A 26,132-nucleotide genomic window follows, 5' to 3' on the forward strand; every position below is an offset into this window, starting at 1 on the left:
GTTGGTTAAAAACACACAATGAAGCATAAAACAACCTTTGGACCTGTAGTTAGAGGGATTTAGTGTAAATACTTACATATGAAACATTATATTCATCAGCAGCTCTTTAAATTAAAAGTGGTTTATAATAATCAACTTGTAGCTGTATATATAATCCCCTTATTACAGTTTTAGAAAATATGCTATTAGGTTTCCATTATCAATTTTATGTGTGCCAGTGTTGTAATTTTGTTAGTTAATCACATGTGAAAAAAAAATGTGGGCATTGCAAAGTCTTACTGGAATGTGATCTGATTGGATTTTTCTTATGGTTCTTTCAGTTTCTAACCTACCTATTTTCAAAAGAAAATAGCATCTGGGATGAAAAATATGATGAGATTTCTGTGCAGGATATGAATAATCCCCTATCTCATTATTGGATAGCTTCCTCACATAACACGTAAGTATATGGTTAACATTAAAGACCATACTCATTAAGGTTTGCCTATAATCATCTGCTATGGGTTTTGAGATATTGTCCCCATTTCTGAACTGGCAAAGCTCTTTGTACTAAAAAATATTGCCTTGCTCGACCTACCACCAGCTTAATTTTCTTCTAGATAGATCTGAAAACAGTTTTTTAATTTACAGTTATTATTTGGCAGCAATTTGCTGACTGAAATTTAGTTAGAATGTCGCTATCCAACAGGACAGGGAACAAAAACAATCCATACAAATTGACCTACCTCTGACCCCTGCAGCCCCTTTATCCGCCACATGCCACATCAGGCCCCTGGCACTGGAGTCCATCTTGCTGCCACATTTCCCAAGGCCCTGTAGCCCCTCTGTCATTCATATGCTCACATCATATCTAAATAGGACCACTGACCTTGCAGAGTTTCTTATAGCCACATAACTTTATCAGACCAGACACCTGGCTCTGAAACCCTTTACCTTAATGGTGCCAAGCATGTCTTTTTGTGGCAGCTGCCACCAAACTGTCTGCAGCCAGGCAGAAATGGGGTACCTGGCCATTAACATCTATATTGAGAGGTTGGGGGGCAGGACTTCACTATACCCACCCAGCCCACTTACCTGCCTAGCCCACCAGGTGTTTTCTTGGTTTGCCTAATGGCTACTGTGGGTCTGCTGACAAGTACAAGCATTCCTTTAAAACAATCTGTTTAGGTATGTATAGAATATTTACCTGCTCCTTCTTACTCTAATCCCTCCCTAACCACTCTGTCATGTATTTACCTTGGAATGTAAGCTCACAAGATCATCTGTCCTGTCACTCACCTCATGCAAAGGTGGCTTATAGCTATCAGTGACTCATGGGAAGGGCTCTCTAATTGCTGTAATAATAAAATAATAATTCTAATAATAAATTAATAATTTTACAACCCTTTCATGTTGACACAGTAATGTACTTAATAGTGACAGTACAAATATGGAGAAGAAAATATTAGGAATGTATGGGGCTGTGCAATCAGATATTTCAGCTTCTGTAGTGAGACTGGGTGAAGCAGCTTTCAGGAGCAGCATTGCCAATGAACTTGTCCCTTTGCTCATGATTTGAATGTATAATATGGATGGGAGGAGTTACTTAGTTTGTAAGCATATCTACACTCTCCCTAGTAAGGGCTAGGTTACGAGTGGGACGCTAACTGTTGTTTGCAAGCAATAAGGGGATTATTGCATTTTTTTTGTGCGCTTCAGAGTAATGTGCATATTACAGGTTAATAGTAAATGTGTTTGCTTGAGCAAAATTGACTTTAACCCCTTGAGTGCTAACAACGGCTCTGAGCCGTCGCAGAGTTTCCCACTCTGGTGCTAACGACGGCTCAGAGCTGTCGCTAGCACTCTCCCACCTTGAGGGAGATCTGGGGGCTTCCACCTGCTCCTACCCCGGCGATCGTGCCTGTAGAGTGACAGGCATCGCCGGGGCTTCCCGTTTTGCGTGGGGACATCACGCGCAATAATGTGATGATGTCACGCGCAACTTTATTTATACTTAACAATGTTAAGTATAGGAGCAGGGGGCATGCTGCTTAGAAGCCTGTATCTCAGGCATCTAAGCAGCTACAGACACCCAAGACCCACCATTGGGAAGGTAATCACCTAAGAAAAGTTTAAAAAAGTTTAAATAAAAATTGTTCAAAACATAAAAATAAAAAAAAAACATGAAAAAGTCTTAGCACACAGGTGGGAACGTGCTTAGCACTCAAAGGGTTAATGTATGTCAGGATAGCACTACTTCAGAGCTCTGGCTATTTCGGAAAGAAGGTGGGAATACTAAATGTGGCTTGGGGTGATATAATGTCTACACCAAAAATATATCAAGCCAAAAGTGCATATTCCGTACTGAAATGCTAGCGTTTCAAAGCTTTCAAACAGTATAGAAAGGAGAGGACTTACTGTAGGGTCTTCTATCTCAGGATACGAGACAAAGTATAGCTGCAATTATCAGTTGACTCATTCTCCGTGTCAGGAGGATTCCAGTCGTTCCTACTGAATTGGGCCCAATAGAATCCGGTGTCTCCTCCGCTATGCCACTGATTGGCTATAGATAAATCCAATAGAGCTTAGAAATAGCAATAGCAACAATGAAAGGGTAAGCTGAGGAAGACAGATGGTTATATCTATATGAGCTAAGTGCTGAATATAACTAGATATTATTATTAGTTATGTACCTACATATATATATAAATACATAATATTCAAACAAAAATACATGAACATACATACACATAATCATGTATATAAGTTTGCAAAAAATATACTCATAAAAAGTATAAAAAGCACAAAGAACAAAAAATGTACAAAATGTTTACCTGTCACATTTAGAGCCTGTCTCTTTAAGGGGCGGTTCAAAATTAACTCACTTGGCCATAAAGGAGCTGGTAACATTCAATACCTTGCTTGGTATTGAAGTTACATGCTTCCTTTCTTGGCCAATTCCGGACATCCTAAGTGGATCCTCCCTGTTTGCTTCTGTCAGCATACGCTGACCAACTCACGCTGTCTTCGTGACGTCAACCGAACTTCCGGTTTCACGGACCTGAACGCTGTGTCTTCTCTGCATTCTGTGCTGCAGCTCTGAGTGCTGCTCTCCCATCTCCCTGCTGTCTTCCTTTCAGCACACTGAACTACCACTGAAATAGATTACTTTTACCCTCCGGAGGTGAGTCTCATCTGGACTTTGTATCATTCACATTTATTTATACTTTTATCTGCAGTTTGTAATAAGATCCTTAACTGCTTCATTTCAATTACTTGTTTAGTGAGAACCACAATCACAATCAGCTTTATTGTTCATGACAGCAGGATATCTTACACTAAATCCCACTCACCCAGATTATATGTGAGTTTTCATAGATTAAACCTCACTATAATCTACGTGAGACACAATCTAATTTTATGGTATGCCAAACAATTTGACACTCATTCCTAACTTCTAACTTTAAGTTAGTGTGTGTTACAGAATACCAAGCCATTTGAACATGTTGAACCCTGCTGACCTACAGGCCCATGTCATGGAACTCTCCCATAAAGTAGACTAATTGACTCAAGGTCTCAGAGAACTCCACTCTGAAGAAGGATTTAACACTCCTCCTGTTCCTCCTGAACCACCTATTAGCCCCCCTGAACATTTCTCAGGTGATAGAAAGACATTCAGACAGTTCTACAATGCGTGTAGAATGTTTATTACACTAAAACCTAAAACATTTCCCACTGAAAGAATTAAGATTCGAACAATCATATCTTATTTAAGAGGAGAACCCCGTGCATGGGCGGACTCCCTCTATGAATCAAATGACCCTATACTTGACTCAGTAGATTAATTTTTTAAAGCCATGTCAGACTTATATGAAGATCCGCATAAACAATTAACTGCAGAAAATACTCTACGTAGCCTGAAACAGAACAAAAGACACGTAGAGGACTATATCTCTGAATTAAAATTTGGCAAAGAGACACTCAATGGAACCAGATTTCATTAATAAATCAATTCAGACTAGGTCTATCAGATCCAATAAAAATTGAATTGGTCAGAATTGATCTCCCAGACTCCCTAGAGGCACTAATGGCCCTTATTATTAAAATAGATAGGAGAATAAGAGAGAGAAAATTAGAAAAACAAACTCATGACACAGTAGCCAGATATTATCAACCATGTCCAATGACATATAGCCCTAAAGGTAATGCAGAAGCCATGGAAATTGGGTTTATTAAAGGACCGCTATCCCCTGAAGAAAAATCTCATCGTAAGGAACATGCACTCTGTATGTACTGTACCTCCAAGGATCATTCTGTCAATGACTGTCCATCTCTGAAAAGACAAAGATCTGGTGAGTCAATTTGTACAGTACATAATATTACACTGTCTACCCATAATCCAACATACTTACTAGTTGCCATCTCGTTATAGTGGGAAAAACAGCGACTAAACCTTGAGACAGTTGTGGACTCTGGCGCTTATGCTAATTATATAGATATCTCTATAGTTAAGACTACTAAAATACCACTTGTTGTGAAAAAGCATCCTGTTTCTGTACGTTTGATTGATGGCAACAGTCTCTCTAATGGCCCCATCACACATCAAACAATTCCTATACTTGTTAATATTCACAGTAATCATCAAGAGTATATCTCATTTGATGTCATCACCTCTCCTATATTCCCACTTATACTAGCCCTACACTGGCTAAGACAACACCAACCTATGGTACATTGGAAACAAAACAGTATAGAATTTACCTCACCGTATTGTAACTCTACTTGTTTACTTCCCCAATCTATACTCCACATCAATCAAGATAGTGGTCTAATTTACCATCAGTACCAAGATTTCTCACTAGTCTTTGATAAAATAGAGGCAGAATCACTACCCCCTCACAGGGAATACGACTGCCCTATAGAGCTTATACCAGGGTCAGACATCCCATATGGGAACATCTTCCCCTTATCACAAATTCAATTAGCAAGATTAAAAGAATACATTAACGAAAACCTCAGGAAGGGATTCATAAGACCCTCCACCTCCCCTGCTGGTGCCGGCATATTCTTTGTCACCAACAAAGATAGAACCATTAGGCCTATCGTGGATTACCGTGAGCTCAATAAGCGCACTGTGAAAGATCGTTATCCTCTACCACTCATCCCTGAGCTTATAGAAAGATTGAATCGGTCATCTATTTTGACCAAACTTGACCTTAGAGGTGCTTACAATCTTATCCGCATGCATTCAGGGGATGAGTGGTTGACGGCTTTCCCTACCAGGTACGGACTTTTTGAGTATATGGTAATGCCCTTTGGGCTATGTAATGCCCCTGCAATGTTTCAACGTTATATTAATGATATATTTCATGACCTATTAGACACCTTTATAGTGATATATCTTGATGATATTCTCATATTCTCTAATACGTTGACTGAACATGTTAAACATGTAAGAACAGTTTTATCACGTTTGCAAGCACATAAACTTTATGTTAAGGCTGAAAAATGTATTTTCCATAGTAATGACATTACTTTCCTGGGGTATCACATTTCATCAAAGGGAATCCAGATGGAAGACACCAAGGTTACAGTAAAAGTGGAATGGCCTATACCTCATAATAAAAAACATGTACAGAAATTCTTAGGATTTTCGAATTTCTATCGGAAATTCATCAAAGGGTTTTCCCACATTACCAAACCCCTTACCAATCTTACTAAAAGTAACACACCCTTTGTTTGGAACCCCTCAGCTAATGATGCCTTTAATTTTCTAAAAAAGGCATTCATCACTGCTCCCATTCTTGTTTATCCTGATCCTCAGCTCCAGTACACCCTTGAGGTAGATGCATCTGAGTATGCATTGGGGGCTGTGCTTTCACAAAGATCCAAAACCACCAATAAATTGCATCCAATAGTATTTTATTCCCGTGTTCTCTCACCTTCCGAACTTAACTACCATGTAGGGGAAAAAGAATTGCTTGCCATGAAAAGTGCCCTAGTCAATTGGAGACATCTATTGGACCATTGAACCAACCATTATATACACTGATCACAGGAATTTGCAGTATCTTAAAACCAACCGAACACTCACGTGCAGACAGGTCCGATGGAGTCTGTTCTTCTCAAGGTTTAATTACATCATCACCTATAGGTCAGCCTCCCTGAACACAAAAGCAGATATCTTATCTAGATTACCTCCAAAACCTTCCTTGTTACCACACACAGGCACTCTTGTTCCCCCAGAATGTACAATAGGCAGTGTCATAGATTTCACTAAACAATTAAAGAATGAACAAGCTATTGATACATCAAAAAACACATATAACCTATCTGAAGAAGGATTTAACACTCCTCCTGTTCCTCCTGAACCACCTATTAGCCCTCCTGAACATTTCTCAGGTGATAGAAAGACATTCAGACAGTTCTACAATGCGTGTAGAATGTTTATTACACTAAAACCTAAAACATTTCCCACCGAAAGAATTAAGATTCTAACAATCATATCTTATTTAAGAGGAGAACCCCGTGCATGGGCGGACTCCCTCTATTAATCAAATGACCCTATACTTGACTCAGTAGATTAATTTTTTAAAGCCATGTCAGACTTATATGAAGATCCGCATAAACAATTAACTGCAGAAAATACCCTACGTAGCCTGAAACAGAACAAAAGACATGTAGAGGACTATATCTCTGAATTAAAATTTGGCAAAGAGACACTCAATGGAACCAGATTTCATTAATAAATCAATTCAGACTAGGTCTATCAGACCCAATAAAAATTGAATTGGTCAGAATTGATCTCCCAGACTCCCTAGAGGCACTAATGGCCCTTACTATTAAAATAGATAGGAGAATAAGAGAGAGAAAATTAGAAAAACAAACTCATGACACAGTAGCCAGATATTATCAACCATGTCATATGACATATAGCCCTAAAGGTAATGCAGAAGCCATGGAAATTGGGTTTATTAAAGGACCGCTATCCCCTGAAGAAAAATCTCATCGTAAGGAACATGCACTCTGTATGTACTGTACCTCCAAGGATCATTCTGTCAATGACTGTCCATCTCTGAAAAGACAAAGATCTGGTGAGTCAATTTGTACGGTACATAATATTACACTGTCTACCCATAATCCAACATACTTACTAGTTGCCGTCTCTTTATAGTGGGAAAAACAGCGACTAAACCTTGAGACAGTTGTGGACTCTGGCGCTTATGCTAATTATATAGATATCTCTATAGTTAAGACTAATAAAATACCGCTTGTTGTGAAAAAGCATCCTGTTTCTGTACGTTTGATTGATGGCAACAGTCTCTCTAATGGCCCCATCACACATCAAACAATTCCTATACTTGTTAATATTCACAGTAATCATCAAGAGTATATCTCATTTGATGTCATCACCTCTCCTATATTCCCGCTTATACTAGCCCTACACTGGCTAAGACAACACCAACCTATGGTACATTGGAAACAAAACAGTATAGAATTTACCTCACCGTATTGTAACTCTACTTGTTTACTTCCCCAATCTATACTCCACATCAATCAATATAGTGGTCTAATTCCCCATCAGTACCAAGATTTCTCACTAGTCTTTGATAAAATAGAGGCAGAATCACTACCCCCTCACAGGGAATACGACTGCCCTATAGAGCTTATACCAGGGTCAGACATCCCATATGGGCACATCTTCCCCTTATCACAAATTCAATTAGCAAGATTAAAAGAATACATTAACGAAAACCTCAGGAAGGGATTCATAAGACCCTCCACCTCCCCTGCTGGTGCCGGCATATTCTTTGTCACCAACAAAGATAGAACCATTAGGCCTATCGTGGATTACCGTGAGCTCAATAAGCGCACTGTGAAAGATCGTTATCCTCTACCACTCATCCCTGAGCATATAGAAAGATTGAATGGGTCATCTATTTTTACCAAACTTGACCTTAGAGGTGCTTACAATCTTATCCGCATGCATTCAGGGGATGAGTGGTTGACGGCTTTCCCTACCAGGTACGGACTTTTTGAGTATATGGTAATGCCCTTTGGGCTATGTAATGCCCCTGCAACGTTTCAACGTTATATTAATGATATATTTCATGACCTATTAGACACCTTTATAGTGATATATCTTGATGATATTCTCATATTCTCTAATACGTTGACTGAACATGTTAAACATGTAAGAACAGTTTTATCACGTTTGCAAGCACATAAACTTTATGTTAAGGCTGAAAAATGTATTTTCCATAGTAATGACATTACTTTCCTGGGGTATCACATTTCATCAAAGGGAATCCAGATGGAAGACACCAAGGTTAAAGTAAAAGTGGAATGGCCCATACCTCATAATAAAAAACATGTACAGAAATTCTTAGGATTTTCGAATTTCTATCGGAAATTCATCAAAGGGTTTTCCCACATTACCAAACCCCTTACCAATCTTACTAAAAGTAACACACCCTTTGTTTGGAACCCCTCAGCTAATGATGCCTTTAATTATCTAAAAAAGGCATTCATCACTGCTCCCATTCTTGCTTATCCTGATCCTCAGCTCCAGTACACCCTTGAGATAGATGCATCTGAGTATGCATTGGGGGCTGTGCTTTCACAAAGATCCAAAACCACCAATACATTGCATCGAATATCATTTTATTCCTGTGTTCTCTCACCTTCCGAACTTAACTACCATGTAGGGGAAAAAGAATTGCTTGCCATGAAAAGTGTCCTAGTCAATTGGAGACATCTATTGGAGGGGACCATTGAACCAACCATTATATACACTGATCACAGGAATTTGCAGTATCTTAAAACCAACCGAACACTCACGTCCAGACAGGTCCGATGGAGTCTGTTCTTCTCAAGGTTTAATTACATCATCACCTATAGGTCAGCCTCCCTGAACACAAAAGCAGATATCTTATCTAGATTACCTCCAAAACCTTCCTTGTTACCACACACAGGCACTCTTGTTCCCCCAGAATGTACAACAGGCAGTGTCATAGATTTCACTAAACAATTAAAGAATGAACAAGCTATTGATACATCAAAAAACACATATAACCTATCTCTTCATCATGATGGAATATTCTACCATCAAGATAGGGTATATGTCCCCCCAAAATTGAGACTTCACATACTTGAGCAGGTACATGATTCCAAACTCTCTGGACACCCTGGGGTCAACAAGACCCATAGACTACTCAAACGATTGTATTGGTGGCCAGGAATGTTACTTGATGTTCAAAAACACATATCAACCTGCAAAACTTGCACTATATGTAAAATAGACAGAAAACATCCTCCAGGATATTTACTTTCTCTTCCCATACCCAAAAGGCCATGGAGTGAGATTGCCATAGATTTTATTGTTGAATTTACCAAATCTGGTGGAAACAATACAATCATGGTCATAGTTGATCTCTTTACGAAAATGTCACATTTCGTCCCTTTCCATAAGCTTCCTACTAGCATGGAAACGGTAACTTTATTGCTCGAAAATGTAATTAAATTACACGGGATACCCTCATCCATCACAACAGACAGAGGGACCCAATATACCTCCCGCCTTTGGAAACAACTATGTAACTCCCTTGATATAGATCAATGCCTATCATCTGCCTTTCACCCCCAGACAAATGGGCAGACTGAACGCACCAACCAGTGGTTGGAGGAGTACATCCGTTGTTTTTCTACCCAACAGCAAGATAACTGGAATCAATTACTTCCTATAGCTGAATTTGCGCACAACAATACATATCACACCTCTATCAAAGATACGCCTTTTCATGCCAATTACGGATTTCATCCATCAGTCCACCTATTCCCAGACAGACAAAGTGATTGTCCCATAATCAATGATTTCACTAATACCATTTCAGAAACCTTTTCGTTGCTTTCAGAAAATATCAAGACAGCTCAACTACGTCATAAACACTACTATGACCTTCGCCATAGAGCTTCCCCTACCTACAACCCTGGGGACCCTGGTTTGGCTCTCCATGAGAAATCTTCGTCTCACGGTACCTAGTCGTAAGTTTAACAAACTGTATTTCGGACCTTTCCCTGTATCCAAGGTCGTCAATGACAATTCAGTGACCCTCACCTTGCCCTCTAAATACCGAATACACCCAACCTCCCACGTCTCCCTTCTCAAGCCTTATCAGGCACTTCGGAATCATCAACCCTCTTCCGTGGATGACCCACCTCTGGCACCTGAAATTGAGTATGAGGTTGAGAGCATCCTTGACTCCTGTAAAGTGTCTGGTAGACTCCAGTACTTGATCCACTGGAAGGTTACTCCAAGGATGAGGATTCCTGGGAGCCTTCAGTTAATCTCTCCGCTCCAAGATTGGTATCATTGTTCAACCATCTGCATCCCACCAGACCTCGACCCTGAACCACGGAGTGGTTCCTTTGAGGGGGTGCTCTGTCACATTTGGAGCCTGTCTCTTTAAGGGGCGGTTCAAAATTAACTCACTTGGCCATAAAGGAGCTGGTAAAATTCAATACCTTGCTTGGTATTGAAGTTACATGCTTCCTTTCTTGGCCAATTCTGGACATCCTAAGTGGATCCTCCCTGTTTACTTCTGTCAGCATACGCTGACCAACTCACGCTGTCTTCGTGACGTCACCCGAACACGCTGTGTCTTCTCTGCGTTCTGTGCTGCAGCTCTGAGTGCTGCTCTCCCATCTCCCTGCTGTCTGCCTTTCAGCACACTGAACCACCACTGAAATAGATTACTTTTACCCTCCGGAGGTGAGTCTCATCTGGACTTTGTATCATTCACATTTATTTATACTTATAACAAAACATCTACCTATTTTTTTGTCAAAGCATATTACATAATTTTTAGCATGCAAATTACTTTTATCTGCAGTTTGTAATAAGATCCTTAACTGCTTCATTTCAATTACTTGTTTAGTGAGAACCACAATCACACTCAGCTTTATTGTTCATGACAGCAGGAGATTTTACACTAAATCCCACTCACCCAGATTATATGTGAGTTTTCATAGATTAAACCTCACTATAATCTACGTGAGACACACTCTAATTTTATGGTATGCTAAACAATTTGACACTCATTCCTAACTTCTAACTTTAAGTTAGTGTGTGTTACAATACCCCTCTCATTCCCAATAATTAATCAGGTCATACTCAGAATTAAAGCCAAGTGGGGCCCTAGTCTGTAAAGTAAAGAACCAGAACATCTCACGTTTGTTCAATATTTAAGTCTGTCCCCCCCTCTTTTTGAGCATACCACTCTTTCAATGGTTTGCCACTTCAGTGTATGAACCGATTGTCCATGAATCTCAACAAAATGTTAAACCAACTGAGTTTTCAATTTCCCCACATTTATTGTTGACAGGTGTTCACGTATCCTGGACCTGATGTCCCTTGTGATAAGTCCAACATGATGGAAGCTTACATGAGATACATGTCAATACATAAATGACAAAATTGGAAGTACAGTTGAGACAAGAATCAATCTCATATTGTGTCTCCGTAACTTCTGACCTAAACGTGTTAGAAATTATAACAAATTCACAGGGCCTGCATCTATTGCTGCCACATTTAAACATTCCTTTGTGTGTTAGCCAAGACCCCTCGGGTCTAGAAGTGGTGGGTAGTTGTGATGGGGAAAGAAGATTTCCTAGGGTTTTAGTTCTCCTATAAGAGCATCTTATACCTTTACTGACACAACCAGCCAAACCATCAGCAGCAGCCAACATATGAAAATGTTTCTTGATGATCTGGCATATAGAATTATACTGTTCACTATATGTTGTAACAAAAGTTACTTGCCTGTTTGTTTTTTTGGATTTGATCTTATTTTCCAACAGAATATTTCTGTCCAGGGACCCTGTCTCTATTTCAGCTCTGTTTATAACATGGGAAGGATAACCTCTCTGTACCAAGCGATTCCTAAGAGAGACAGACTCTCTCTGAAAGGTATCTTCACTAGTACAATTGCGTTTTAATCTTATATACTGACCTTAGCTACCACATAAGGTACATGGCGGGAATGGCAACTTTTTGCATGCAGGAGAGTATTTCCCGCTATAGGTTTTCTAAAAATCTCAGTGGTTATAGTACCATCTGAGTTGCCAGTTAAAGTTAAGTCCAAAAAGTTAATGCTTCTGGGATCTGTATCAAAAGTAAAAATTAAACCATAGTCATTGATGTTCAAATATTGTATAAACTGGTCAACAGTAGACAGCAATAAGCAATAGATCGTCAATGAAACACTTATACTATATTCTCTCTGAAGGGGTTAATATCCCCAAAGATGTGAGACTGCTCCCACCAACCTAAAAATAGGTTGGCGTAAGATGGGTCAAATGTTGCTCCCATTGCAGTCCCACATCTCTGGAGATAGAACTCCCCCTCAAAAGAGAAATAGTTGTGGGTAAGCAAAAATCATGTCACCTGCAAAATGTAATCAATCAATTCTTGAGAATAGTTGGAGAATTTCTCCAAGGCAAATCTAAGTGCAAGTAGCCTTTTCTCATGGGGAATTGAGGAGTACAATGCAGTGACATTGATAGTTAGCCAAGTATGGTTAGTGTTATCCCATGAGAAATCTTTCACCAGATTTAAAACATGCTTAGTATCCCTTAGGAAGCTAGGCAAACTCAATACAAACTGATTAAGGATCCCATCTAACCACTCTGATAAGTGCTCGAAAAGTGAGTATATACCACTCACTATGGGTTGGCCCTTTACATTAGTGATTGACCTGTGCACTTTTGGTAAGTGATGAAAGATGGGGATCACAGGGTTAGAGACCAACAGATAATCAAACATTTCTTTGTCAATGAAACTGTTTTCTAGTCCCTCACCTAAAAGATGTGAGAGTTGTCTTTTAAAACTAGAAGTTAGATACCCAGGAAGCGTATCATAGTTATTAACATTATGAATTTAGTGAAGTGCTTCATCCACATAATGTTGTTTATTTAAAATAACTACTGAGCCCCCCTTATCTTCGGCCCTAATCACTATATCTGGATTGGTTTGTAACTCTCTGATAGCTTGTCTGTTTCCTAGTGATATTCTTGGGTGTATCATTTGTTCTGTAGTATAGATTGCGTAAGTCATTCTCAACCCTCTTATAGAAAGTCTCCAAGATTGAACCCCTACTCTGTATGGGGTAAAAGGAGGAAGGATTCTTTTAAACATTTACACATGTTATTTGATTACTATCACTATCACTACTCCAACCTGATTTCCAACCTGTAGTGATTTCATCAGCAGTTGTTTCACTGTTTTTAGCCCCAGAATGACCCATCAAAGAGAAGTGTTTTTCTAAGGTGTTACGTATAAATTTATCAAAGTACAAAATTGTATAGAAAAGATTAAATGTTGAAGATGGTGAAAATCCCAATCCTAAACCTAAAACACCAGTTTGTGCTGGAGTCAAAGTATGATCAGACAGATTAATCACATTGTAGCTTTGTATTTTGATTCCTGTCTGTTCCCTCTAAGCTGGTACCTGTTTTGTTGGGAAGAAGTCATGCCCCATATAGAGTAGGGGTTCAATATTGGAGACTTTCTATAAGAAGGTTGAGAATGACTTACGCAATCTATTCTACAGAACAAATGATACACCCAAGAATATCACTAGGAAACAGAGACAAGCTATCAGAGAGTTACAAACCAATCCAGATATAGTGATTAGGGCCGCAGATAAAGGGGGGCTCAGTAGTTATTTTAAATAAACAACATTATGTGTATGAAGCACTTCGGCAACTCCATAATGTTAATAACAATGATAAGCATCCTGGGGATCCAACTTTTACATCTTTTAGATGAGGGACTAGAAAACGGTTTCATTGACAAAAAAGATTTGATTATCTGTTAGTCTCTAAACCTGTGATCCCCATCTTTCATCACTTACCAAAAGTGCCCCATTCAATCCCTAATGTAAAGGGCCACCTCATAGTGAGTGGTATAGGCTCCCTCTTTGAGCACTTATCGGAGTGGTTGAATGGGATCCTTAATCAGTTTGTATTGAGTTTGCCTAGCTTCCTAAGGGATACTAAGCATGTTTTAAATCTGGTGAAAGATTTCTCATGGGATAACACTAACCATACTTGGCTAACTATCTATGTCACTGCATTGTATTCCTCAATTCCCCATGAGAAAGGGCTACTTGCACATAGATTTGTCTTGGAGAGATTCTCCAACTATTATCAAGAATTGATTGATTACATTTTGCAGGTGACACGATTTTTGATTACCCACAACTATTTCTCTTTTGAGGGGGAGTTCTATCTCCAGAGATGTGGGACTGCGATGGGAGCAAAATTTACCCCATCTTACGCCAACCTATTTTTGGGTTGATGGGAGCGGTCTTACATCTTTGGGGATATTAACCCCTTCAGAGAGAATATAGTATTTTATAAGCGTTTCATTGACGATCTTTTGCTTATTTGGAGCGGTCTTCTGTCTACTATTGACCAGTTTATACAATATTTGAACATCAATGACTGTGGTTTCATTTTTACTTTTGATACAGATCCCAGAAGCATTAACTTTTGGGACTTAACTTTAACTGGCAACTCAGATGGTACTATAACCATTGAGGTTTTTAGAAAACCTATAGCGGGAAATACTCTCCTGCATGCAAAAAGTTGCCATCCCTGCCATGTACCTTATGCGGTAGCTAAAGGTCAGTATATAAGATTAAAACACAATTGTACTAGTGAAGATACCTTTCAGAAAGAGTCTGTCTCTCTTAGGAATCGCTTGGTACAGAGAGGTTATCCTTCCCATGTTATAAACAGAGCTGAAAAAAGAGTCAAGATCCCTGGACAGAAATATTCTGTTGGAAAATAAGATCAAATCCAAAAAAACAGACAGGAAAGTAACTTTTTTTACAACATATAGTGAACAGTATAATTCTATATGCCAGATCATCAAGAAACATTTTCATATGTTGGTTGCTGCTGATAGTTTGGCAGGTTGTGTCAGTAAAGGTATAAGATGCTCTTATAGGAGAACTAAAACCCTATTAAATCTTCTTTCCTCATCACAACTACCCACAACTTCTAGACCCGAGGGGTCTTGGCTAACACACAAAGGAATGTTTAGATGTGGCAGCAGTAGATGCAGGCCCTGTGAATTTGTTATAATTTCTAACACGTTCAGGTCAGAAGTTAAGGGGACACAATATTAGATTGATTCTTGTCTCAACTGTACTTCCAATTTTGTCATTTATGCGTTGACATGTATCTCATGTAAGCTTCAATATGTTGGACTTACCACAAGGGACATCCGGTCCAGGATACGTGAACACCTGTCAACAATAAATGTGGGGAAATTAAAAACCCTGTTGGTTCAACATTTTGTTGAGATTCATGGAAAATCGGTTCATACATTGAGGTGGTAAGCCATTGAAAGAGTGGTATGCCCAAAAAGAGGGAGGGATAGACAAACTATTGAACAAACGTGAGATGTTCTGGGTCTTTAATTCTGAGTGTGACCTGATTAATTATTGGGAATGAGAGGGGTATATATTTTGTGCATTTTTTGTTCTTTGTGCTTTTTATACTTTTTATGTGTATATTTTTTGCAAACTTATATACATGATTATGTGTATGTATGTTCATGTAGTTTTGTTTGAATATTATGTATTTATATATATGTAGGTACATAATTAATAATAATAATATCTAGTTATATTCAGTACTTAGCTCATATAGATATAACCATCTGTATTCCTCAACATACCCTTTCATTGTTGCTATTGCTATTTCTAAGCTCTATTGTATTTATCTATTATTTCTGTTTTGATATAAATCTTGTATATATTGTCATTATTTTTACTATTGAAAATCCCTGTTTTGTCATTTTGTTAAATGGTATAGGAGTAATTGTATATGAATGCTACAGGAAGTAATGCGCTCAGGAGGTGGTCATTTAAGGTGTTAAATGGTTTCACCTAGAATACTCCCACTTATATGTTTTTATCCAATAGGCTGTTTAGGCAACCTTTTTAAACATCCTGATAACATGTATCACAAGCTATGATTAAGGCTTTCTGCTCTAACACGTAAGCTTTATTGTGGGTCTGAGGTTCTGACCATCTCAGCATATGGAGTATGCCTCGGTTTTTATATTTTGTATTCCAATAAAAGTTTCTGCCACTTTCACCTGTTTTTTGTTAAATGTTACACTCGACCAAAAGTTCCCCAAAAAACACCAAAATTATATTTATGTTTGTTACACTCATAATAACACTATCTAGTCAAAATTATTTAAAAAAAATTTGCATCAAAAAGTTATGAGCTTGAAGATCTTGGAGCATTGGAGATCTTTGTAGTCAAGTAGCTGAAAACATGGAAAAAACATATTTATGCAATATTCACATTTAGGGCTAGATTACAAGTGGAGTGCAAAATATCACTTTCGTGAAATCAATATTTGCGCTCCACTTAGTAATACCAGCACACACAAATGTACACTGGTATTACAAGTTAGGTGCACAGAAGCTTTGCACTTGTGAGAATGTGCTTCCATAGGCTCCATGGGAGCCTCGTTATCATGCTGTAAGTGAAGGGGGTAAGTCGCGCAGCGATGGGTAGCAGATTTAAATATATATGTATATCAATATATACATATATATTTACAGGGAACATACAGTCCCCATAGACCGCAATGTAAAGGCCCTTTTCAGTGCTGTTTTTTTCCCTGCATCCTTTAACCCCTTTTCTTATTTTAACCCTTTACAGTTGTTGGTGGGTGAAGCTCTGCATCTTCGTATAGGTAGCCAACATCTTGGTACCCACATATTCTTGTACCATGTGGCTGAAGTGGTGAACATTCACAGATCAGTTATGTAACTGGCTCTCTCACAACTGTACTGTGCACTTTGGGTTAGAACATTTCATATCAAGTGGGAGGTTTGCAATTCTGCAGTCTCCTATACACAGTTTAAACGTCACATAAAATATATAAAGGCAACATGGATAATTTTTAGCAATGCAGCCACAGCGTAAATGTAAAGCTCTCTCTAATTTTCATGCACTCTAACCCAAAGTACACAATACAGTTGTAAAAAAACAGGTGCTGGCACTGTTATAAACCTCAACTCTAAGATGCAGAGCTTCAGCCAACCTTTAAGGGGCTCAACTAGGACATCAGCTTTAACGGGAGCTACAGGCACATGAGGAAAAAAATAATAGCACAGTGAATAGTAACCAAATTATTAATGCTTTATAATATGGGTGTTGTCTTTCATATTAGACTATGTGCTCTCTAAATGTTGTTTATATATCTACATGTTTATATCAATTTATCTCATTCTAACTCATAAATAGGTATTAAGCAATGTCGTTTAAAAGCAAACAGATTCCAAAGCCTGCATTCCTAAGAGAACATTATGAAACACATTCCTGTTGCTGTTTTAACCATTAACAATATCTTCCTCGTTGGTGAACCTGTACTGACTATTTTGCTGTTTCATTACTTAGATACTTAACAGGAGACCAACTGCGAAGTGAATCTTCTACAGAGGCGTATGTAAGATGTCTGCGCATGGGCTGCCGGTGTATTGAATGTAAGGATCTGAAGACTTCCAAATTGATTTAAAAAGCTACATGTATTGTTTATCACAAATAAAACTCAAAAATGGAATTAAAGGGACAGTCAACACAAAAAAATGTTATTGTTTAAAAAGATAGATAACGCCTTTACTACCCATTCCCCAGCTTTGCACAACCAACATTGTTATATTAAGATACTTTATAACCTTTAAACCTCTAAATTTCTGTCTGTTTCTAAGTCCCTAAAGACAGCCCCATGATCACATGCTTTTGTATTTGCTTTTCACAACTGGGGAAGCTAGTTCATGTGAGCCACATAGATAACATTGTGCTGACGCCCATGGATTCTAACAACACAGCACTAATTGGCTTCAATGCAAGCCAATAGATAATACATTTAAAGTCATGTGATCAGGGGGTCGTTAGGAGATGCTTAGAAACAAGGTAATCACAGAGGTAAAAAGTGTACTAATAGAACCATGTTTTCTGTGCAAAACTGGGGAATGGGTAATAAAGGGATTATCTATCTTTTTAAACTATAAAACATGTTGAGTTGACTGTCCCTTTAAGTACACTGTGGGCTAGATTACATGGGGCACGCTAATGTTACGGTGCAATATTTCAACTTTAACTTGCGGTCTTGCTCTCATATTACAAGTTAAAAGTAAATGCGACCACACAAGCGCAAACTAAATTTGCGCTCATTGGGTTAGTGTGACTTGGTTAGGGCTAAAAAAATTTTTTTGCACCAAACACAACATAAATACTTTAACCCCTTAATGACCACAGCACTTTTCCATTTTCTGTCCGTTTGGGACCAAGGCTATTTTTACATTTCTGTGGTGTTTGTGTTTAGCTGTAATTTTCCCCTTACTCATTTACTGTACCCACACATATTATATACCGTTTTTCTCGCCATTAAATGGACTTTCAAAATATACCATTATTTTCATCATATCTTATAATTTACTATAAAAAAAATTATAAAATATGAGGAAAAAATGGAAAAAAACACACTTTTTCTAACTTTGACCCCCAAAATCTGTTACACATCTACAACCACCCAAAAAAACATATGCTAAATAGTTTCTAAATTTTGTCATGAGTTTAGAAATACCCAATGTTTACATGTTCTTTGCTTTTTTTGCAAGTTATAGGGCCATAAATACAAGTAGCACTTTGCTATTTCCAAACCACTTTTTTTCAAAATTAGCGATAGTTACATTGGGACACTAATATCTTTCAGGAATCCCTGAATATCTATTGACATGTATATATTTTTTTTTAGAAGACATCCCAAAGTATTGATCTAGGCCCATTTTGGTATATTTCATGCCACCATTTCACCGCCAAATGCGATCAAATAAAAAAAATTGTTCCCTTTTTCACAATTTTTTTCACAAACTTTAGGTTTCTCACTGAAATTATTTACAAACAACTTATGCAATTATAGCATAAATGGTTGTAAATGCTTCTCTGGGATCCCCTTTGTTCATAAATAGCAGACATATATGGCTTTGGTTTTGCTTTTTACTAATTAGAAGGCTGCTAAATGCGACTGCGCACCACACGTGTATTATGCCCAGCAGTGAAGGGGTTAATAAGGGAGCATGTAGGGAGCTTCTAGGGTTAATTTTAGCTTCAGTGTAGTGTAGTAGACAACCCCAAGTATTGATCTAGGCCCATTTTGGTATATTTCATGCCACCATTTCACCGCCAAATGCAATCAAATAAAAAAAAACGCTAAATTTTTCACAATTTTAGGTTTCTCACTGAAATTATTTACAAACAGCTTGTGCAATTATGGCACAAATGGTTGTAAATGCTTCTCTGGGATCCCCTTTGTTCAGAAATAGCAGACATATATGACTTTGGCGTTGTTTTTTGGTAATTAGAAGGCCGCTAAGTGCTGCTGCGCATCACACGTGTATTATGGCTAGCAGTGAAGGGGTTAATTAGGTAGTTTGTAGGGAGCTTGCAGGGTTAATTTTAGCTTTAGTGTAGAGATCAGCCTCCCACCTGACACATCAGACCCCCTGATCCCTCCCAAACAGCTCCCTTCACTCCCCCACACCACAATTGTCCCCGCCATCTTAAGTACTGGCAGAAAGTCTGCCAGTACTAAAATAAAAGTTTTTTTTTTAAAAAATAATAATACATTTTTAGCATATTTACATATGCTACTTTGTAGGATCCCCCCTTAGCCCCCAACCTCCCTGATCCCCCCCAAAACAGCTCTCTAGCCCCCCCCTCTGACTTATTGGGGGCCATCTTGGGTACTGGCAGCTGTCTGCCAGTACCCAGTTTGCAAGATAAATAGTTTATTTTTTATTTTTATGTTGTTTTTCTGTAGTGTAGCTTCCCCCCCCCCCACAGACCAATCCCCCACCCCCTAACTAATGAATTTTAATTTCAATAGTTAGTACTTTTAAAACTTTTGAGTACATAATTTTTCTGTAGTGTAGCGGCTCCCACCCGCTCCCTCCCCGTGCACGCGCCCGCCCCCGCCCTCCCGTGCACGCGCGCGCGTCCGTGCGCGCCCCCGATCACCCCCGCCCCCGATCCCGCCCCCCTCCACCTCATCAGGGCCATCGATGGCCGCCACCCGCCTCCCGAACCGGCTCCCACCCACCAATGGATCTTGCCGGTGATGTCCGGTGCAGAGAGGGCCACAGAGTGGCTCTCTCTGCACCGGATTGCTAAAAAATGTTATTGCAGGATGCCTCGATATCGAGGCATCACTGCAATAACCGGAAAGCAACTGGAAGCGAGCAGGATCGCTTCCAGCTGCTTTCCAGACCAAGGACGTACGCCACACGTCCTCGGTCATTAACTGTATTTTTTTTGAGGACGTGTGGCGTACGTCCTTGGTCCTTAAGGGGTTAAAATATAGCGTTACACCAATATATACACTATCTTATAAAAAATATTTAAAGGAATATGAAAAATAAAAAGTTAAAAAGGTATATGGTATGTGACAAGGTATTTGAATGGAAAGGTCTATAATGTATATATACCTACATATACATGTCTGAATATGTGTATTTATGTATATAAATATATATATATATATATATATATATATATATATATATATATATATATATATATATATATATATGTATAAATGTTTATTCATGTGTATTTATGTTTATATGTGTATATATGTATATACATACATATTATAAAAAATAAAGAGAATAAATCAACAGAGTTTCAGCGCACAGATATACAAATATGCAATTGGTTGCAATGTTAAGTACTATTGTATGAAATTCATAAGAAATAATATATATTGCATATAAAGTTCACAATGCAATGATGTGTTAGGTAGAGGATTTACTTCTTACCAGAGATTACCTCAATCATATAAGGTAATGTATGTTCCCAGCAGAACCAATGCTTGGTCTATTCCTTAGTCTGTGGTTGTTGGCCCCAGTAGCTCCTATATGGAGAGGAGAAATTCTTTTCTCTGGGAATCTTGGTCTGTAACACTCTGTGGTCTTTTTTGTCCAACGTAAAGCTATACAGGAATTGCCATTTGAAAATTAAAAACTGAGCTTGAAATTGGAAGATGAAATACATGAAAATAAAGATTTAATAAACCAGTGAGAATTGGTGACAAGAGAGAATATATACCATACTCCTGAGAGACACCAAGGCTACATATCCCAGAGATATTTGGAAGTTTCTACCAATCAAGTGGCGGAAAAAGCCCTACCTTTACAAAAAAAAACTTACCATTACAAAAAAAAACTCTAACATTACAAAAAATAACAAAGAAATTACCAAAAATAATAGGGCATTTAGATCTTTTGCTGCCCAGATTAAAATAAAAAAAACAATAAAAAAAAAAGAAGAAAACCCTAACTCTAAACCCCAAGATGGTACTCACTGAAGATGATGGCAGCGGCATTTCATCTTCATCCTGGCGGTGATCCATCTTCATCCCGGCAGTGGTCCATCTTTTTATTTTCATCCCAGTGGTGGCGGTGGTATTCATCCATCTTCAAAACTTGAACAGGGAGCACCTCTTCATGCCGTCACCAGCCGCACATTGAATTTGGAATGTGAGGTACCCCTTTTATATAGGGGTACCTTTACATTCCTATTGGCTGATTTGCATGCTCAAATTTAAATCAGCCAATGCCAGCCAAATGCCCTTTTCAGAGTAAGTTCTTTTTAGTTTGTTGTTTTTGTTTTATGGGTGTGTGTGTGTGGGGTTAATGTTAGACGGTTGAAGGTTTTTTAATTCAGCAAAAGAACTTGCTCACTTTAGGGCAATGCCCTACAAAAGGCCCTTTTAAGGGCTATTTGTAGTTTAGTTGTAGAAAATATTTTTTTTTTATTTTTGAGTATTAGAATAAGCATAATTCTTTTTTTTTGGTAATTTGTTATTTTTTGTAATGTTAGGTTTTTTTTCAATAGTAATAGTAGTTTTTTTTTTTAACAGTAATGGTATTTTTTTATAGTAATATTATTTTTTTGTTTTTTTAAAGGTAATTTTTTCTTAATGGTAGTTAGGTTTATTTTTGTAAAGCTAGGGTTAGTCTATTTTGGGTTAACTTATAGGATGTTAGGTTAGTGGGTTACTTTGTGTTGTGGGGTTGGGGGTTTAGGGGTTAATAGTGTAAAGAGGTCATTTGTGATGTAGGGGCTGGTGGTTTGGGGTCTAAAGTGTAGTGCTTTACTTTGTGGTGGAGATGTGGATGTTTAGGGGTTAATAGCTTAAAGAGGTAGTTTGTGATGTGGGGGTTAATAGGGTTGTTTAGTGCAACTGTTTATTTTCTGGACAAACTCTTTACGTGACCTTTTAGTTTGTGTAAAAAGTTTGAGCAGTAAATGCGATTGAGCGATCCCATTAACTTTCAACTTGTAATGCAAGCCCATATGACTGCTCTACGCTACCCATAGAAAATATGGGGAGCATAAATTACCACTAGTTCCCGCAAACTAATTTGCGGTAATTTGAACAGCGCGCCACTTGTAATATGGATTTAAGCGTAACAATAGCCCTCCACTTGCATTCTGGCCCATAATGTTTTACTGTTAATGTACTGTAAATAATTTACATTCCAATCTTCTTCACATAAAGGCAAACTGTTCTTTGTGTTTTTAAATATATACAGGTGGCCCTCGGTTTACAACGGTTCAATTTACACCGTTTCAGAATAACAATCTTTTTTTCCAGTCATGTGACTGCTATTGAAAAGCATTGAGAAGCAGTGCATTTATTAAAATAGCCAGTAGGTGGAGCTGTCCGCTTGTGTAGCAGCAAAGCCAAGCAAGCTGAAATTAATCAGTTTAACCAGACCTGAGCTATCGAGCAGATTTCAAAGGAACAAGACCTTCCTGTCTATAAATCAGTCCAGATTGGAATGCATAGAAAGAACTGTTTGCAGAAAAATGCAAGTGAAGTCTGTGTTGTGTGATTATTTTATTAGGTTTATAACGCTGTTTAGCAAATGTTTTTGTTCATTTAACTTAGTTTAATTATATATTCTGTGTTGTGTGATTATTTTATTAGGTTTATAATGCTGTTTAGCATTTAAAGTCTTCATTTCAAAGCTTTAAAAATAATGTATTAGGTGTTACTTATGACAATTTTGAGAGGGGCCTGGAACCTAACTCCCTCACTTCCCATTGACTTACTTTATAAACTGGGTTTCAATTTACAACGGTTTTGATTTACAACCATTCCTTCTGGAACCTAACCCAGGCGTAAACTGAGGGCTACCTGTATTCCTATTTACATCTTTAAACACCTATACCTATATATATTCATATAGCTGTATAGGTATAGATATATATTTTACAAAAATATATAAAATCAGATATTTATAGAAATATATATTTAAAAATAAATATAACATTTTCTTCTATGTGAAAAACATTGGAATATTAAATATTCATAAAAAATGGTGTCAGGTCAGCACGCAAACAATGTCTAAGTTTTTTTTCCAGTGTGCACTCTCCATTGAAGTCTATGGGGATATCTGCAATATCTGAAGTCCTGAAGTTTTAATTTAATTTCTAAAACGCGCACTAACCGGGCACATTAAAATCTTACTTCTGGCAGGGTTTGAGTGCGAGCAAAAGTGTTAAATAACGAGCCACTTGTAATCTGGCCCTGTGTGTTAGACAGGGTTAAATATTAGAAATACTAATAAAAGGAGTCTTAATAATACAATGATGAAGTAATTTAAAGGGGTATTAGACACCTCTTGATTTTAACCCTTTAATGACAGCCAAAGTACCCTGTATGTCAGCTGTCATTTTTACTCAAATTAGTTAAATTTACAAATGCCTAAGGAAGTGAGGCATGTAGTAATAGCTCATCTCGCCACTGTGGGTGAGACCCATGCTAATACAGTGCTCCTGGTTGAATCATTAATAATTATATAAATGTATTGTTCAAGATTGTTAAGGAAAATATATTATCGAAACATAGGAGTCTGACGTAGATGTTAAGTACATATTTAAAAATATATATGGGTTTATATTGCTGCTGAGTTGATCACAGGTGAGGGTTGCAAATTCAAAACCAGTTCTTTACATTATTTTTTAGAGCAACATACTCTGAGATACTAATTAAAGGGACATAAAACCCCAATTTTTTTCTTTCATGATTGAGATAGAGCATGGAATTCTAAACAACTTTCCAATTCACTTCTATTATCAAGTTATCCTGTGTTGAAAAACAGGAAGATAAGTTCAAGAGCGTGCATGTGTCAGCAATACTATATGGCAGCAGTTTTGCAACAACGTTATACATTAGCAAGTGCTCTAGATGGCAGCCCTATTTCCTTATCGTGTAGTGCTCCAGACATTTAAACGCTACCTATCTAGATACCTCTTCAACTATGAATAACATGAGAACAAAGCAAATTTGTTAATAGAATTAAATTAGAAACATTTTTTAAATTGTATTCTCTATCTGAATCATGAAAGAACAATTTTGGGTTTTTATGTCCCTTTAACCAGTTGCTGGAAGTTAATGAAAATGAGGAAGGGTTATGCTTAAAGGGACACTGTACCCAAAAAAAATATTTCGTAATTCAGAAAGAGCATGCAATTTTAAGCAACTTTCTAATTTACTCCTATTATCAATTTTTCTTCGTTCTCTTGCTATCATTATTTGAAAAAGAAGGCATCTAAGCTTTTTTTTGGTTTCAGTACTCTGGACAGCACTTTTTTATTGGTGGATGAATTTATCCACCAATCAGCAAGGACAACCCAGGTTGTTCAACAAAAATGGGCCGGCATCTAAACTTACATTCTTGCATTTCAAATAAAGATACCAAGAGAAAGAAGAAAATTTGATATTAGGAGTAAATTAGAAAGTTGCTTAAAATTTCATGCTCAATCTGAATCACAAAAGAAATTTTTTGGCTACAGTGTCCCTTTAACACCGGAGAAAGATTTGTGTGCAGCTTTAAAAGAAAGAATGAACGTATGTAAACCAGGTGAAAAACAAAAGCCAATATCGCATTACACCAGGGAACATTTTAACCCTTTATTGCTTTAATTTAACACCACCAATGTAAATGCAGCAATAGATTTTTCATACTATTTGGAGCATGTCCAAAATGATATGGTACTTTAAAAGTAAATTGCTAATGATGCTGCTCTTTATAAAACCCATGTTAAGCAGGAGGAAATTATGACAACATAGTTTATATAATACGGAAATATTATGTAGAAAATTATGCAAATCAAAAGACTAAATTTATATAAAAAAAAAGAGGGTAAATAATTCAAGAACAGTTTGGTTTTTTACAGCAGCACAAACATATATTTCACACAGAATGTTAGAGATTATATAAAACATATTTTGACTTGACAATGCTGCATAAATTAACTTAATTGTTTCACAGCTGCTATTGCATTTATAAATTAATGTCTAGTTTGGTGAAAGCTAAAGAAATGTTATTGTCAGATAAAATATATCAACATTAACAATGTTTTCTTTAATATGTCATCTCTGTGGTGACTGTTAACTGAAACAGAGATGCTACTTCTACTAAATCTTCACATGGAGTCACTCCCAGTAGAAACTGAGACAATTAGGCTTTCCTATAAAAAAAAATATGAGCTAAAAATTATAATGACAGCAGATTTTGTAATAAGCATCCTGCTTGTTTAATCACATATTAGTAACACTTATTAGTACAAATGCCAAATTACATCACCCAGTTAATTTGTCACCAAGACTGGTGATGCACTCCTGGATTTGCCCTCTATTATGTGATACTAAAATGTTGTAATTAATCAGCACAAGTTGCTTCTGTTATACAATAACTATTATATGATTTGTCATTGTTATTTCTCCTGCTACAGTGGACTGCTGGGACGGTCCTGACGGGAAGCCAATTATTTATCATGGATGGACAAGAACAACAAAAATTAAGTTTGATGATGTGGTGCAAGCTATTCGAGACCATGCATTTGCTACATCTGAGTAAGTATTTAGAGTGGAATAATCAATTCCTTATGAAATTATACAAAGTTAAATGATTAAGTTACATGTCCTCTCTCCTTCCATTCATGACTTACTCCCCAGTGTTTTGAATTGAACCCATACCAAATCC

General features: G+C 37.6%; 1 protein-coding gene across 2 annotated transcripts in view; it reads left to right on the forward strand.

The window, feature by feature from the left end:
* Positions 1-26,132, forward strand: part of PLCG2 (phospholipase C gamma 2) — a 438,832-nt gene that overhangs the window by 246,184 nt on the left and 166,516 nt on the right. For both annotated transcript variants that reach the window (XM_053700715.1, XM_053700707.1), the window contains 3 exons: positions 321-439; positions 17,470-17,555; positions 25,882-26,002. In XM_053700715.1, coding sequence (XP_053556690.1) covers positions 321-439; positions 17,470-17,555; positions 25,882-26,002 — 326 coding nt within the window. The remainder of the gene's footprint in view (positions 1-320; positions 440-17,469; positions 17,556-25,881; positions 26,003-26,132) is intronic.

This window comes from Bombina bombina, chromosome 1 (genome assembly GCF_027579735.1).
Source record: "Bombina bombina isolate aBomBom1 chromosome 1, aBomBom1.pri, whole genome shotgun sequence".
NCBI lineage: Eukaryota > Metazoa > Chordata > Amphibia > Anura > Bombinatoridae > Bombina > Bombina bombina.